General features: G+C 41.4%; 1 protein-coding gene across 8 annotated transcripts in view; it reads right to left on the reverse strand.

Moving 5' to 3' along the window:
• The window catches only part of Tomosyn (syntaxin-binding protein tomosyn), a 235,908-nt gene that overhangs the window by 22,631 nt on the left and 195,338 nt on the right, over positions 1–17,939 (reverse strand). For all 8 annotated transcript variants that reach the window (XM_065232266.1, XM_065232267.1, XM_065232272.1 and 5 more), the window contains 2 exons: positions 14,439–14,555; positions 14,249–14,371 (listed from right to left, as the gene is read on the reverse strand). In XM_065232266.1, coding sequence (XP_065088338.1) covers positions 14,249–14,371; positions 14,439–14,555 — 240 coding nt within the window. The remainder of the gene's footprint in view (positions 1–14,248; positions 14,372–14,438; positions 14,556–17,939) is intronic.

Genomic DNA, 17,939 nt, shown 5'->3' on the forward strand with positions numbered 1-17,939 from the left:
ATGTAGGCAGTGTGGTCGACAATATTCAAAATAATCATTTAGCCCAAAATGTCGTTGATTATTTTGCTTTTGAGGATCACTTCTGATTTTGACAATTTTGGGTTTGATAATCGAGCACTGGTGAATATCAACAAACGCGTATTCGTTGATGTGTGTGTGTGTGTGTGTGTGTGTGTGTGTGCGTGTGTGTGTGTGTGTGTGTATGTGTGTATGTGTGTGTGTGTGTGTGTGTGTGTGTGTGTGTGTGTGTGTGTGTGTGTGTGTGTGTGTGTGTGTGTGTCTGTGTGTGTGTGCGTGCGTGTGTGTGTGCGTGTGTGTGTGTGTGTGTGTGTGTGTGTGTGTGTGTGTGTGTGTGTGTGTATGTGTGTGTGTGTGTGTGTGTGACATCCTCTATCCCTCACCCAGCCATTCATCTGCGTCATCTAAACCATAATTTGCATCACCACAAATACACTTGTCAACAATCTTCAACTGGACCGTACTCACCACATCACTTCACTCGGGAGCGCATTCCCGATGCTTCCACACATATTTTTTTTCCCTCCACTCCAACCACACAACAACTAAATATCACTTTTCCTCACTTGTCTTTTTCAAGTCACTCCGTGCACAAAAGCAATGCACATCGCAAAACCCTGACAATAGATCAGCACCGTTCTCATCACCGCGTAAATAAACAGAAATTAAAATTTTCACTCGCGATACCACAAATTTCTGGTCCGGGAGAAACAATCAAACCACGCAGCGCCAAATCTTCTGATGCTTGCAATTTTGCAAACATGATGAATCATGTTTTCTTTCTCGATTCTAAAACTTCTCGGAAAGCGAGAAAACCACCACTCACACACGTATAACCGTCCGGGAGGCAGAGGCAGAGTGCCAGCGCTAATCCGGCAAATGCAGCCGAAAACTATGAAAGCGAATGCACGCACAAAACAGAGAACGAACTTAACACACCAACAAACGCGTATTCGTTGATGTATAATAAACTCATTTGTTCATGTCGCTCGTTTCGTAACTACGAAGATTTTCAAAACAAACGCAATTCATCGACACTGGGTTAAAGCGATACTCTTAGCATGTGATGGTAAATGATAAAAACAGACACTGGTTAAGACAACTAGTGCGCGAGTGAGGAAGCCGTTAATCATACGCCGAGCGCTTTGATTACGGTTCAGCTTTAACTCATCATCATCGCATCATCAAATCATCCCATTGAAGCAACAACGAAAACACGTTAAATTGCCTACCGAGGCGACCGAGGCATACCAGCTACAAGGTTATCGACCCAACAGCCGTTGGGGCAAACAATAGCATCGCACCAGTCATCTGCCGCCTCAGTGCAATAGGTATATCGTGTCGCTTTGTTTTCACCAGTATCGCATCTACCTTGTTTCCCTGGTCCAATATTAGATTAGGTTGGGTCATGATTAGGGTGATCCAAAATTTTGTAAGTAGCATATATCTATAATTTTTTTTTTTATTTTTTTTTTCTCGTACTGTTTTTAATTAGAGCATAGTTAGGGTGATCCAAAATTTTGTTAATAGTATATGTATATATATATCTATATTTACATTCTTTCTTTCGTATTACTCTTTAGTAGAGTAAAACTATATCAATTTTTTTTTGCATTTTTTTTTTCTTCTATTTTTGATATTATTTGAAATTACTGTAATTATTTGTAAAATATTTATCAAAAACACCATTGCAGCGATATTTAACCGCAATGGATGAAAATGATAAAGGCGGGGGATGGTCGCTTTCCATCTCAGACGACGAAACGCTTAATTCCACCTCACACGAAAGTCTCGAGGAAGTTGTTGAAATGGAAACCCTTGACGTTCCAGTTGACTCGCTCTCCAGTAAAAATACTGGAGCATATTATAAGAAAAGTTATCGGCCACAGCCCTCTTCCCCACCCTCTCCTCCTCGTCCACCTGCACCTGCACCCCCCACACCATTGAGTGGTCACCGAAGCGAGTTTGACTAGTGATGATTTTATGGGTCCCGATTCCTTCGGAATCTTTAAAAACCGTGCTTTGCCGAAAGTGAAGATATTGGACTGCCTTCAAATGCAGTCAGTATCCGTAGTAGGCTCCAAAAAAAAAAATCTTATTTCTTATCAAACTCGTTTCGTGTGACCTTTTCGGGTTCAGCGTTACCTCACTACGTCGCTATTAGCAAGGTTCGGCTGCCTGTACGTCTGTTTGCACCTCGGGTAATGAACTGCTCGAAATGTAAACAACTTGGTCACACATCGGACTACTGCTCGAACAAACCACGCTGCGATCAGTGTGGCGAGCAACATCAAGAGGGCCCTTGCGGTGCTCCTTCAAAATGCGTGTACTGCAAGGAAAGCCTGCATACCCTGACTGACTGCCCGAGGTATAAACAGCAGGGAGACAAAATTAAGCGGTCTCTGCAAGCACGCTCCAAAAGAACAATAACAGAATACCGCTTCATCTTCTCAGACCACACCAAAAAGCATTAACACGTTTTCCATTTTGCCAGTTGATGATCTAGACTCTGACTCAGAGGTCGGTGAGTATAGTCCGTTTGTCTTTAAAGGCAATACGAGAAAACAAGCAAAACAACAAACCACCGAAAAGCCTCGTAAGGCCACTCGTACGGACCACCCTTCCACCTTGGAAAAATCAAGAGGTAACGGAAATGCACCGAAACCCATTCCACCGGGTTTTAAACCTTGTAATTATGACAAGAACTTTCCGTCACTTCCAGGATCATCTAAAACCCCAGATGGTCCAGTTTTTCGGCCAGAAAATCAGCTAAATAATCAGCAAGAACATGCTCCCATGTTCACGTTTTCTGGTATTGTGGATAGCTTCTTCAGAATATTCAATATCTCTGACTCAACGAGGAGCATTATTAATTTAGTGCTACCAATGGTGAAAACTCTTTTGAAGCAACTAGCTTCTAGGTGGTCCTTCCTTGCATCGATCATATCCTTTGATGGATAATTCTCCGAATGAGGTCGGGGATATGATCTCTGTTCTTCAGTGGAACTGTAGAAGTCTTATGCCAAAACTTGACACATTTAAATTTTTAGTTAACAACTCACTTTCTGATGCATTGCCCTTTGTGAAACATGGCTCTATCCAGACAACGATCTTGCTTTCCACGATTTCAACATTATTCGCCTTGACCGCGCAGATTCGTATGGAGGGGTGCTTCTGGGGATCAACAAGCTGCATTCCTTCTACAGAATCGATCTGCCTTCGGTGACAGGCATTGAAGTAGTTGCATGTCAGGTTAATATTCGAGGTAAATGCCTCAGTATTGCCTCAGTATATCTTCCACCGAGAACCGCGGTCTCTCGTCAAAGTTTCGCTGATATCTGCACGGCTATGCCGGAGCCACGGTTGATCTTGGGAGATTTTAACTCTCACGGTACAGGCTGGGGGAACTGTACGACGACAACCGCTCAACCTTGATATACGACATGTGCGACTTCTTCAAAATGACAATTCTGAACACCGGGGAAGCAACACGAGTAGCCAAACCTCCAGCAAAAATAAGCAGACTAGACCTCTCACTTTTGACGTAGAACTACGTCTTTGTCGACTATACTGGGGTGCAAATCAAAAAATATGTGTGGTGAAGGAGTGTTAGGTTTTGAACGCTTGTAACTTTGCCATTTATAGATGAAATTAAAATCAAAATACGCCAATCGATAGGATATTACATTACGAACCTGTTGAAATAAATATTTTTCCAATTTTTCAGTAATTAAACTTTTGAAAATGTACAAATGATAATTTTATTACTGATTTCATGAAATAAGCCTTTTTCCCAAACCCAGTCATCATAAACGAATACCTCTTGGTTGCACATCATTCTGCACAACAGCGCTGCTGTCATGCTTTTGCTCATTACCGCTTCGGACGGCGTGGCACTAGGTCCTACATCAAGCAGAACTAGGTTAGCGGCTAAAGGTGGATCACAGCGTATCCACCACAATGAGGAATGAGACTTGAAAAAACGTGCATGTAAAACCCCCTCCCGCTTAACAATCCCCTCCCCCTCCTCCTCCCCCTTAACAATAACCCGAAAAAGACATGGACTTTGACGATCATTTTTTTTTCGGGAAATAAATTTTAGGCAAACCCCAATAATGTATGAACAATTATTTTTTTACATGCAGAGCTAACATTTTCAAACAAAAATATTGCTTAATAGGAGACATACACTCGATGAATTACCAGCAACTGACTGTAAAACATATCTGGTACCTCTATATATGCAATTATATTAACATCCAAAGTCCATCATTTTTTACATATTCTGTAAGATCGCGGCGTGACCACAATGAGGAAAAGTAATATATGTAAACCCCCTCCACCTTTCACATTAACCCCTCCCCCTCCCCCCTTCACAACAATCCCCCCCCCCCTCAACAACCTCTCCTACCCCCCCACCATTCATAAATAACCTTTCCTACCCCCCCCATTCATCAATAACCTTTCCTACCCCCCCTCCCCCATCAACAACCTCTCCTAACCCTTCCTCAACAATAACCCGAAAAAGACATAGACTTTGACGATCTCTTTTTTTTCCGAGAAATATATTTTAAACCAATTACAATCATTAGTAAAAACAGAAGTATTTCCCTTAATTTCTTCCCACACCAAAACTTTCAAACTTTAACAAAAATTGCTTGAAAGACATATTCAATGATATTAAGTTGGTGAATTACACACAACTGACGGTAAAGCATATCTGGTACCTCTATATATGCAATTATATTAACATCCAAAGTCCATCCTATTTTACATATTCTGCACAAAAGAAACGTTCTGCCCCACCCCCATTCATAATAAAATGGCGGGAAATCCTGTCAGTTGTGGGGCTTAGAAAGTATGTTTTGTGCAGAATATGTAAAAAGGAGGGACGTCGGATGTTAACCTAAATGCATATATCCTGCATCATAGATAGAGATAGATAGATAGGTTCTACGTCATACTGCGGTCATGTGTAGGACACAACCCTTTAATTTTTTTTTTATAACCATTTATTTGTCAAGGCTCAAATGCGTTAGCTTTGCGGAGCCGAATATTTTTTACATAATTGTGTGTGAATATCATTTTCTTACAACTAATGTTAGTAGAACGGGGGCCGATTACTCGCGGTTTACTCGAGATTAGGGATTACATTTATTTATCATTTGGAGGGAGGACAAGGGAAAGCATTTTGAACTAATTTAAAACTTAAACGTAAAGGATGACTAAAACACAAAACATTAAACACATACATCAACAGCTTTAAGAAAGTCGTAAATAAGCTTTATAAAGTAGATATCATGGCAAGCCAAGACTTCTCTAATTGGCTTAAAGGGTTGTTTTCCTCGGACCCTAAGGGAATCACACAGAACGGATCTCGCCTCATGATGCAAGGAGCAGGACCAAACAACATGCTCGATGTCGTGATAACCGTTTCCACAGGTACATAAGTTGCTGTCGGCGAGCGTAATACGGAAGAGGTGGGCGTTTAACGAACAGTGATTGGACATGAGCCTGGACATTACACGAATAAAATCACGGCTCATATCGAACCCTTTGAACCAGGGTTTGATCGACACCTGTGGGACAATAGAATGTAGCCGTCTTCCCAGATCACCATCATTCCACTTTTGTTGCCAGTTGGCGAGGACTTGCTGGCGAGAAATCGTGAAAAATTCGTGGTAGGCGATTTGTCGCTCGTAAATATCGCCTTCCATAGCGCCCACCTTGGCCAGCGAGTCCGCTTTCTCATTGCCCGGGATAGAACAATGAGAAGGGACCCATACCAAGGTGATGATATGCGAGCTGTTTGATAAAGCACTCAATGACGATCGTATTTCCTGGAGGAAATACGCTGAGTGCTTCATCGGCCTCATTGCACGCATAGCCTCCAGGGAGCTTAGGCTATCCGTAAAAATGAAATAATGGTCAGGTGGAAGTGAGGCAATACGCTCTAACGTGTACGATATAGCTGCTAGTTCAGCAACGTATACCGAACACGGCTTTTGAAGCTTGTATGAGGCGCTATGAAGATCGTGGAATACTCCAAAACCAGTGGACGCATTTATCACCGACCCATCTGTGAAAAATCTCTTCTCGGTGGGGACGTGGCGATATTTGTTTGCAATAGTTGGGACAATCAGGGAACGGTGAGGCTCTGGAATTCCTTGAATCTCCTGCCTCATTGTGAGATCGAATCTCACGGAAGAACAACTGAAATGATGGGAGACAGCGCGATTGGGGTTGAACGAGGAGGGGCATGTACTCGTAGTACAAGCTCATGAATCGTGTTTGAGGATCCCGCTCTAGCAGCTTCTCAAAGTTTTCGATCACCAGCGGGTTCATGACTTCACAGCGGATGAGGAACCGGAACGATAAATCTGCAAAACGATTTGTTAAGGGGAGGACGCTCGCAAGAACTTCAAGACTCATGGTATGCGTCGATTGCATACAACCTAGCGCGATTCGAATGCAACGATATTGAATCCTTTGGAGCTTCAATATGCGCGTCCCCGCCGCCGATTGAAAGCAAAAGCTACCGTACTCTAAAATCGAGAGAATGGTGGTCTTGTAGAGTCTTATCAGATCTTCCGGATGGGCTCCCCATGAAGTGCCGGTAATGGAACGAAGGAAATTGATTCGCTGTTGGCATCTCTGCCTCAGATACGCTATGTGTTTTCCCCAAGTGCACTTGGAATCGAACCAGACACCTAAATACTTAAACGACATGCTGTGAGTGATTGTTCTACCCATAAGTTGCTGTGCTGTGCTGGATAAAGCTTCCTAGAAAAAAACAACCATCTCTGTTTTCTCCGGAGAGAATTCGATACCCAGATTCATTGCCCAAGTAGACAAATTATCCAAGGTATCTTGCAATGGTCCTTGCAAGTCCGGTGCTGTTGGTCCAACCATGGAAACCACGCCGTCATCTGCAAGCTGCCTTAGCGTGCAATTTTCGGCCAGACATTCATCAATGTCTTTGACATAGAAATTGTACAGGAGGGGACTTAAACATGAGCCTTGTGGAAGACCCATGTAGTTGATTCGTGCAATTTCCGAGTTGCCATGAGAGAAGCTCATTCGTTTCTCGGACAACAAATTAAACAGGAAATTGTTGATAATCGGAGAAAGCCCACTCGCATGGAGTTTGTCCGAAAGGATGTCGATGCAAACAGAATCAAACGCCCCTTTAATGTCCAAGAAAACTGAACCCATCTGCTGTTTTTCAGCATAGGCTAATTGGATTTCAGTTGAAAGCAACGCAAGGCAGTCGTTCGTCCCTTTGCCCCTACGGAATCAAAATTGCGTATCTGAGAGTAAGCCATTCGCCTCGACCCACTTGTCCAGACGAAGAAGAATCATTTTTTCTAACAGCTTCCGAATACACGACAGCATCGCGATGGGACGGTACGAATTATGATCCGACGCGGGTTTACCGGGCTTCTGGATGGCGATAACTCTCACTTGTCTCCAATTATCCGGAACAACGTTGAGCTCAAGGAATTGATTGAACAAGTTCAACAATCGCCTCTTTGTGACTTCTGGGAGGTTCTTGAGCAGGTTGAACTTGATTCGAGTTATTGCATGAAAGAAGAGCAATTGAGAATTCTACCATCGAAAACGAGGAGTCCATGTCATCGTTTTCCAGCGGCGGATTGCGAGTGTTGCATCGAACTGGAACCGAATCGGGACAAACCTTACGCGCGAAGTCGAAAATCCACTTGTTAGAGTACTCCTTGTCCGCGTTGACCGACGATGCCACGTTACGCATTCTCCTGCCGACATTCCAGAGCGTTTGCATGGAAGTCTCTCGCGATAGCCCTTCGACGAACCGACGCCAGTAACCGCGTTTTTTGGCCCTGACCAAGCTCTTAAACTTTTCCTCTAGCTCCGTTTACCGCTCAAAGTATTCGCGGGAACCGTATTTACGAAACTGTTTAAACGCGGTAGACTTCTCGTTATTCACGTCGGTGCATTCCTGATCCCACCACACAGTGGGAGGACGTTTGCGAATAGTAGTGCCAGGAACAGGCTTCGTTTGTGTTTGAAGCGCGCAATCCACTATGAGCCGCGATAGGAAGGAGTACTCATCCAACGGAGAGAGAATGCCGACCGATTCTGAACCGTCACGGACCGCGTTCGCGTATTCTTCCCAATTGATGTTTTTCGTGAGATCGTACGCGATGTTGATTGGACACTGTGAAGATGAACCGTTGGAAATCGAAATTTTGATGGGCAAATGATCACTACCATAGGGGTCTTGGATTACCTCCCACATGCAATCCAGTGATAGTGAGTTCGAACAGAGTGACAAGTCTAGTCTGCTCTCTCTTGCTGGAGGTTTGGCTATTCGAGTTACTTCACCGGTGTTTAGAATGGTCATATTGAAATCGTCACATAGGTCATAGGTGATGGTTGAGCGGTTGTCATCGTACAGCTCTCCCCAGCCTGTACCGTGGGAATCCCCTGAGATCAACCGCGGCTCAGGTAGCACTGAGCAGATGTCAGATAGCGCTCGCCGAGAAACAGCCGTTCTCGGAGGGATGTATAACGAGGCAATACTGAAGGTTTTACCTCTAATATTCACCTGACATGCGACAATTTCAATACCTGACACTGGAGGAAGGTCGATTCTGTAGAATGAGTGTTGTTTGTTGACCCCTAGGAGCACCCCACCGTACGAATCTGCACGATCGAGACGGATAATGTTGTAGTCGTGAAGAGAAAGGTTAACATCTGGAGAGAGCCATGTTTCGCAGAGAGCAAACGCATCGCAGTGTATGTTATGCATTAAAATTTTTAATATGTCTAGTTTTGGTAAAATGCTTCTACAATTCCATTGAAGGAGAGATACCGTATCATTTTTTGGAAAATTATCCATCGAAGGATACGAATGAAGCAAGGAGGGGCCACTTGGAAGCAAATTGCTTCAGAAAAGGTTTCACGATTGGAAGCATCATCAAGACAGTTCGTCTTCAGTGGGAAGGGCAGGAAGGGTATTCCCCCCGCCATCACTATTACCATCCATTGCGGGACAACTGCCACCGCAATAGATACAAAACAACTACACACAGGGACAAGAGAAAAAGAAGAAGAAAAAAAAAGCAGAAGGGTCTGTACCTAGGGGCACGAACGGATGCTTGACGTAGGACCGCCAGTGGACGGAATAAATGTGAAGCGCATTTAGCTTTTTTAATTGATCAATTATCTATTATCTCAACTGTTTCCGTTTTTGAATTTAGGCGTACCAAATTTGTAGTAATCTTTTTCAAAGAGAAAGTTGATTAAGAGAATCAATCAAAATCACTTGCACCCCTGCTTCCAAGTTTTGTTACAAGATTACAACTCTAGAGAGCATTTTGTGTGGTCGTTGGGGGCTTTTGGTTCTGAATATGGACAAACAAGCACAGATAAATTCTATTCCAACTCTTTACTGATGTAAGCTTGATGGCCCTGAAAAGGGCCGTTTTATTGAAGAGGACATCCATGGCCACTTACGCTTGGCGTGTTTGGTGTAGGACCTCATTTTCCAGGAACACCTTCAGCACACCTCGTAGATCAGACCGGAGATACGTTTGACACCACCACGGCGAGCCAGACGACCGATGGTAGTTATCTCGAAGAATTTGCGTTTGGTTCTGAATATGGCGATGAGTGTGCAAAATAGTACGCAATTCCATCCTACCTATTCGCACGCGCCCGAGGATCGGAGGCGAATGCCACTTCGACTTGTTTCGTCTATTAACTACTCTCTGACGACTGTGCTGGGGAAGTAGCATATGCATGTAGGTAATTGGTGGATTTGTTAGTGAATTCGACGCTTTTGGACAATGCTGGACATTTACCAGTTTTTCAATAGTTTCTTGTTGAAAATAAACATTTGGGATTTATCGATGCGCAGCCATATTTCTGATCGATTGGTGATAAAATTATTGAAATTGGACCAGGGGCAGCTGAGTTATTAACGTTCAAAATCTTTCTTAATTTGTTACATGTTCCATTTTCGGTTTTCACAAAGTGTACCCCCATATAGAAATCAAAGACGTAGTCCTACGTCAAAATATTTGCGTGGGATGGGAGAAGGGGGAAACGAAAACAAAGGGGCAATAAATAAAACTTATTCGCTACTCAACTACACCGGAACAAAGCGTGTGTGTGGAAACGCTGCTAACACGTGGTGCGTTGGTGTTGGTCCACGCTGCTATCCGGTGGTGATGGTTGGTGTTGGTGGGTCGGCAAGATGATGATACGACACGCTTCACTATCACTTGCACACCCACGCGACGGCGTGAAAAATGATGGGCTTGACGACGCCGTTAGCTCCGGTGATGGATTACCGGGATGAATTAAAGATGGATGGTAACTCCAAGGGGCTCGGCCGATGGAATTCCACTTCCTCTGTTGGACACTGGTCACTTGGGGCACCCAATGGGGGGTGAAAAAAAAACACCGAAAAAAACTAGATGCCACGCAACTGAAACCGGGACGTTGTTAACCGACTGAATGCTCAACTAGGAATGTGACCTCTCACTTTGTTCGAGTTCACTATCGTTGGATTGCTCGTGGAAAGTAATTCAAGATCCCTACGGTAGTGACCATTTGCCAATCAAAATTTCTATTAGCAATGGTTCATCTTCTACTCGCTCGGTTGACATCGCGTACGATCTTACAAAAAACATTGACTGGCGAAAATTCGCGACCGCGGTTCTTGATGTCAGTCAATCGGTTGAAACACTTCCTCCACTGGACGAGTACTCCTTTCTCGCGCGTCTTATCATCGATTGTGCGCTGCGAGCACAAACGAAACGTGTTCCGGGTGTTTCCGTTCGCAAGCGACCTCCCACTCCGTGGTGGGATATGGATTGCACCGACGCGAACAGCGAGAAGTCCGCCGCGTTTAAACGCTTCCGCAAACACGGTAAGGTCGAGGATTTCGAGCGGTACACCGACCTCGAGAAAGCCAAAAAACGCGGTTACTGGCGTCGGTTCGTCGATGGTTTGTCGCGAGAGACTTCCATGAGAACACTCTGGAATGTCGGCAGGAGAATGCGAAACGCGTCATCACCGGTTAATGAAAACAAGGAGTACTCGGACAGTTGGATATTCAGCTTCGCGGTTTGCCCGTTTGCCCGGATTCGATGTCGGTTCAAACCAACGTTCGTGATCGTCCGTTGGGTAATAACGAAATAGATTCCCCGTTTTCGATGGTGGAATTCTCACTTGCTCTCCTTTCATGTAACAATTCAGCTCCAGGAATGGATAGAATCAAGTTCAACTTGCTTAAAAATCTCCCAGACATCGCGAAGAGACGCTTGTTGAACATGTTTAATCAATTTCTGGAGCACAACATTGTTCCGGATGACTGGAGGCAAGTAAGGGTTATCGCCATTCGAAAATCTGGTAAACCCGCGTCGGATTATAACTCGTACCTGTATACGGAAATTGTTGGAGAAAATGATTCTTTTTCGTCTAGACAAATGGGTCGAGTCGAATGGTTTACTTTCAGATACGCAATTTGGATTTCGGAGAAGCAAAGGAACGAGCGACTGTCTTGCGTTGCTTTCAAGTGAAATTCAACTGGCCTATGCGCAAAAACAGCAAATGGGTTCAGTTTTCTTGGTCATTAAGAGGACTTTTGATTCTGTTTGTATCGATGTCCTTTCGGATAAACTCCACGATAGTGGGCTTTCACCAATTATGAACAACTATTTGAGCAACTTGTTGTCTGAGAAATATATGAGCTTTTCTCATGGAAACTCGACACCTTCACGAATTAGTTACATGGGTCTCCCCAGGGCTCATGTTTAAGCCCACTTCTTTATAATTTTTATGTAAAAGACATTGATGGTTGTCTTGATTAAAATTGCTCGCTAAGGCAGCTTGCAGATGATGGCGTTGTTTTCGTCACCGGGCCAAGTGCACCGGATCTGCAAGGACAATTGCAAGATACCTTAGACAATTTGTCTACTTGGGCTATGAAGCTAGGTATCGAATTCTCTCCAGAGAAAACTGAGTTGGTTATTTTTTTCTAGGAAGCATCATCCTGCACAGTTACAGCTTCAACTAAAGGGTAGAATGTTGCAAGAAATCCGTCGAATACCAGATCACCATCTGTCGATGGTTGTTCCCTTAATTTTTGCAAACAAGTACCACCATGTTAGTAACAATAAGAGTTTTTTTTTCACAAATGGGTCAACTATAAACGCTTCCACTGGATTTGGAGTATTCAACGAATTTCATAGCGCCTCATATCAACTGCAAAAACCCTGTTCCGTATACGTTGCGGAACTAGCAGCCATATTCTATGCAGTAGAGCAAATTGCCTCACTACCATCTGATCACTATTTTATTTTTACTGATAGCCTTAGTTCGTTAGAGGCTATTCGATAAATGAGGCCGATGAAGCACCTCTCGTATTTCCTGACCGAAATCCGAGCAAAATTGAGTACTTTATCTAACTGCTCCTATACTATCACCTTAGTTTGGGTCCCATCTCATTGCTCAATTTCGGGTAATGAGAAAGCGGACTCGCTAGCTAAGGTGGGCGCTATGGAAGGTGATATTTTTGATCGACAAATCGCCTTTGCGGATTTTTTTTTCAATTACCCGTCAGCACGTCCTCACCAACTGGCAACAAAAATTGATTGAGAGTGATCTGGGAAGATGGTTACATTCTATTCTCCCACAGGTATCGAACAAGCCGTGGTTCAAAGGATTGAACATGAGCCGTGACTTTATACGTGCATGTCAAGGCTCATGTCTAATCACTACTCGTTAGACTCACATTTCTTCCGAATCGTGCTCACAGGCAGAAATTTGTGCGCTTGTGGTAGTGGCTATCACGATATCGACCACGTGCTTTGGTCATGCACCCTCCATTGTGTTGCTAGATCCGAGTTATCCGCATCCCTCAGGGCGAGCCGAGATCTCGACTATTTTAATTTAATTTATGTGTTTTTAAAACGGATCGATCTGAGGATTTAGTAGTTAGTGACATCTTGTGTTCTCTCAAGTTGCTAGGTCTCCATTGGTGTACCCCCATGTTTGTCTTTTTCTCCAGTATGTCGCTTAGTTCTAGATCACGAGCACATTGCTCTAAAAAACCTTGTGTTCTCAATCTGTACCCTGCCACCCGTTTGTTACAATTTGTTACCCCTAACCTCGAGATAGCCGCGAGTAATCGGCCCCCGCTTTATTAACGTTAGTTTTAAGTAATTTTGTAACTCAAACGATGAATATCGGCTCCGCAAAGCTACGGCAAAAAAGCCTGGAAAAATAAACGCATTAAAAAAAAATATTCTAAAATATTGAAGAATTTTAATTGTGTTGCTGAATATCATTAGATCATACGTTACACACCCTGAACGGTTATTCGTGTTCTTTTGATTTTTTTCGTGCTTTTATTATTAGGCCTTTTGTGATTCGACATTTTATGTATTTCGGAATTTTGTGATTCGACTCCATGCCCGGGAAAATCGTGAAAATTTCCATCCCGAAAGAATCGAACTCGCCGGTTCCGGGTTGGTAATGCCGTACCTTAACTGACTAAGATATCTGAGTCCCCGGAAGTGTGCTATGTGTAAATCGGAAAGATAATTGAACTTTTTTAAATAACATAAGCGATGTTTCAAAACGCAACGAAAACTTCTACTGCTTTACGACGTGATGTTTAACGTGGCGAGTAAATTCAGAAACATTAGGTGAATAACGTAGCATTTGAGAGGGTGGATGTCAAAAGTTGTGAGTGATCATTAATACTACCGTTATACGCATAAATGTCCAACGATCCATAAGTTGTGCATCGAACATCGGACAGTTATGCATATAACGGCAGTCTAAGGAAAATACGCTATAGCTACGTGGGAGGAAGGGGTCTAAAATAATTCAAAAATATGCTACGTTTTTTAACGATGTTTCTTTAAAATCGTACGCATTGTTTCAGTTGGTATTGTACCATAATATAATACTAAACCAACACAAACAAATATACTGCCCATAACCGTATAGCTGTCCCATATGGATAGGAAACCAAGCAAATATTGGACTGATATGCGATTATAGGTAGTATAGACTTCTTTTAATGACTCTGAGTGCCCAAGTGCCGAGCTTTGGGTAAATTATAAGTATAAGTGCAAGAAAACCGTGTACATATACGCAAACTTATACTTATAATTTAAGCAAATGAGCAACGTTTAACGTCAGAGAAGTCTATAACTTAGCAGTTACCTACCTGTCAACGAAGCCTGCACAGCTTCTGATTTTCTAGACTCTTGATCCGGTACACTCAACGATACCGTTAATACTGCTCCTAAACTAGTACCAAGCCACATCGTTGGAAGGGCTAATGATGGGTCTGCAACAGGTAAAGAAAAATGATTAAGAAAACCATCAATACAAACAGTTTATAAGAATACACTTACCACTTTTTTTAATATAGCTATCAGCAAACGCCAAACAAGTCACAGCCTCCGAATTAGCATTTTCTAAACTTGACATAGACGACGATCTCGATCTAGAAAAAGAGTTATCCAATTTGTCTGTAAAAAATAAGGCATAGTGTATATTAAATTTGTGTCTTTACCTTATGAATATGTAATAACATAAATGTTTAGAATAAATAATTAGAAGAAAAACAATGCAGTAAAAATGTAGGAATTATGTACATGAAAGGTTATTTTTAAACGCCACAATCAGTTATACATGCTGTTTAACTTTATTATCCCATATATCAATAAACATTAGACACAAAATTAAAGGCTTTCCACATAGCACGGGGACAGTTTATAGGGAAAAGGAGGGTTTACGAGTATCCATATTGCTTTTTTTTTTATTTGTTTGGATGGTTGTAATGGCTGGGTCTGTGCAGTCAGAAGTCAGAGGAGGTAGTCTAAAATCTCACAGAAACTGTCAACGTGGAATGTGAACAGCCCTTAAAATATGCCTCCATTCAGCTCTGGGTTAAGGTGATACGATCAAGAAGCCCGGGGTCAATTATCTGCTACCGGAGAACATACAATAGACGAATTTCACGCTAACTCGACAAATGGTTGGCAGCACCCTCTCAGATTTTAATGAAACTTTGTGAGCGTGTAGATTTCGTCTACTTAAGCAACTTTGCATACTTATTTTCTTTAAAAAAATCTAGACCAACATTTGGAAAAGGCAGAACTAGTTTTTCATTATTTTCATCAAACAATTATAACTCAATAATGTTAAGTCCTACAAAAATGTTTACAAAGGATGATTTGTAGAGAAATAAATGAGCTTTCATAAGAAAATATAAATAGATTTCTTAAAAACGCCATTTTATAAAAATCTAAAACTTTTTCTACAGATATACCATTTATCTACAATTTGATCATACATCCCAAGATGGGCAGTTTTGAAGAAAAAAGTTATTAAATAAAAACTTTTTCGTGACTCACAAGACGCAAGTAATCAGTCGAACATTGTCCCGTAGATGCGCAGCATCACGCCCGAAACCGGTCGACAGAAAGGTAAATTTTAATTTATTTTAACGTTGTAAGAACGATAAGTGTTGTGTCTTGTTTTGCGTCACGTTTTGTGAGTGTCGTGTAGTTCTTACGTTAGTACAAAACATAAAAAAACAAGTGACTCTTCACAGCTCCACAGAAGATGCCATCAACAGTGAACTCATTGTCGAAACACCCAGAAATACAATTGTAACTGTAAACTACAGTAATTCAAATTACATAGATCGAATTTATGAAGAAGCAAGGTTACAAGCTTTATTTGAATTGACCGAGCATAAAATTTTGAATTTACAAATATGACTAGACGCTGAAAAGCTTCTTTTCCATCGATTCCGTGACAAACTTACTAGAAAATTGAATTTCTTTTAATTAATATTCCAGAAAAACATGTGAATCAGACATTCTTAAATAAATACAAAGGTTATTTTCTTAGTATCGCTAAACTATAGTCGTGATAATGCCACATGATGTTATACTAGAGAAGTAACGGGTTGCCTGCAACATTTTTAATCGATTTTCAATGGAAAGGCTGAACCTATGTATAACCAGGAGCATTACCTAGAATAAAACCAACATTTTTATATTACTCTGTTAAATATATTATGGTAATTTAATTTACTCTTCTCAGAGGCGTTAAAACGGTTAAAACACTTGGATTTCTATTACGAATGCAATCTTCTCCATGTTGATGGTGATCATTGAATGATGATTGTCTGCATTCAATTCAGGTGAAAACTGCTTAGGCTGTGAACCATTTGCCGAGTTAAATTTAACTCATGGTTAAAAGTGACATTTCGAAAGTTATTTTCTATGCTCGAAAATCCCTGTGCTGTCGATCGGCCGGTTTTCGAGAAGAACTCAGTCACAATTGTCAAAATTTAACTTCTTGTCTGTCAGAAGTAATCACACTCGGATAGCAGGGTTAATTGATAACTTTCCATCTGTCAAATTTTTACCAAAAGCTAAAATAATCCACCAAAAGGTTCAGAGCCTTATAGTACGTTCAAACTACAGAGTTATAACATGTTATAGCGCTATCTTGATGGTGGTTTCTGTGTTGCAATTATTTGACAACCGTTATAACATGTTATAACTCTCCAGTCTGGACAGCGTTTTAGTAAGGTTTAGCAGAAAAGGTACGATGCGGGAAGCACAAGCCGTCAAATGCGATAAGATGAGGAATATAGAGAGAGGGACAATGAGAATCATTGATATGCGATACGAGATTAAGGAGAACATAAACAAAACTGATTAGATAACTAATGATAGTGTTGTTTGAAAAACTTTGGATTTATATAGTACAATTACAGTGAAATAATTTGAATTCATGAGGTAGATTATTTATAAAATACTAAACTGTTGTATAACTAAACGCAGAAATTAAATTACAGGCTAGATATTATAATTAATAGTACTCTGTTGTGACTAGTTAAAAAAAACCATAAACGGAGACTGAATTGTGAGCAGAAAGCCTAAAATTTACTAGAAAACCTATCCTTTTGTTTTTTTTTGTATTATAGTCACTTTAACGCTTTTGGGTAATTCGTGACTTGTCTGGGGTGAGATTTGAACTCGTGACTTTGGCGTGAGAGGTATGGATTCTAACCACTACGCCGGCGTCGCTCCCAGAAAACCTATCCTAAAATAAAACTAATTTCTAGCTTTAGGCTGATGCACACTAATTGCTGAGTGGTTTATTGCTGGAAGAACTCCGAGAAAATCTGTCCGCAGATTCTTAAAGAATTCAACCGTAGTAACATGGATTTCCCGAATCCTGATGAATGTGGGCGTCTTAGTGGAATCCCAAGTAACACATAAAACATCTTTTTGAAAAATATTTAGAACGGCTTGTTATATAAATGTATTATAAGTGATGTCTAAAACATCCCACGTTATATATGAGGTTTATAGATGTTTTTTTTCATACTTCCTAGATTCAACATTTTCCAAAATAGTTTTCTTTTGCTTTTATCTTTAAATGATATTTAAACGTGCATCTTACTGTTTTAATACCACTATAAAACTTGTCGTATACAAAATCAATCTTAGTTGAATTTATAAAGTTCTTGAAGAGATTCTGAACTTTCCAGATTGACGTAAACATTGACGGCGCCATTGAGCCGGACTGTCTCTTCTCGCAGTGATTGACAGTTTCTTATGAGGTATTCGAAGGTTTGTTATAAAGAAAGTTGAAAACACTTGTTTATTACATCTCATAAATTAATATAACTGAAAATGTGCAGGTTGTCTTATAAGGAGTTGAAAATACTTTAAAATAACACTCTGGCAATTAGATGTACGCTTTGCTGCTAACAAAACATCTTTATGACGGATTGAAAGCGTGTTGAACGAGAATATAATTTTCATGCCATTGGCAAGAACATGATAGATACTTATAACAAACCTCTCATCAAGCGGAGTTGGTCT

This window comes from Ochlerotatus camptorhynchus, unplaced genomic scaffold, assembly GCF_037179485.1.
Source record: "Ochlerotatus camptorhynchus isolate MF236.1 unplaced genomic scaffold, CSIRO-AGI_Acam_v1.1 ptg000366l, whole genome shotgun sequence".
NCBI classification, from domain to species: Eukaryota; Metazoa; Arthropoda; class Insecta; order Diptera; family Culicidae; genus Ochlerotatus; species Ochlerotatus camptorhynchus.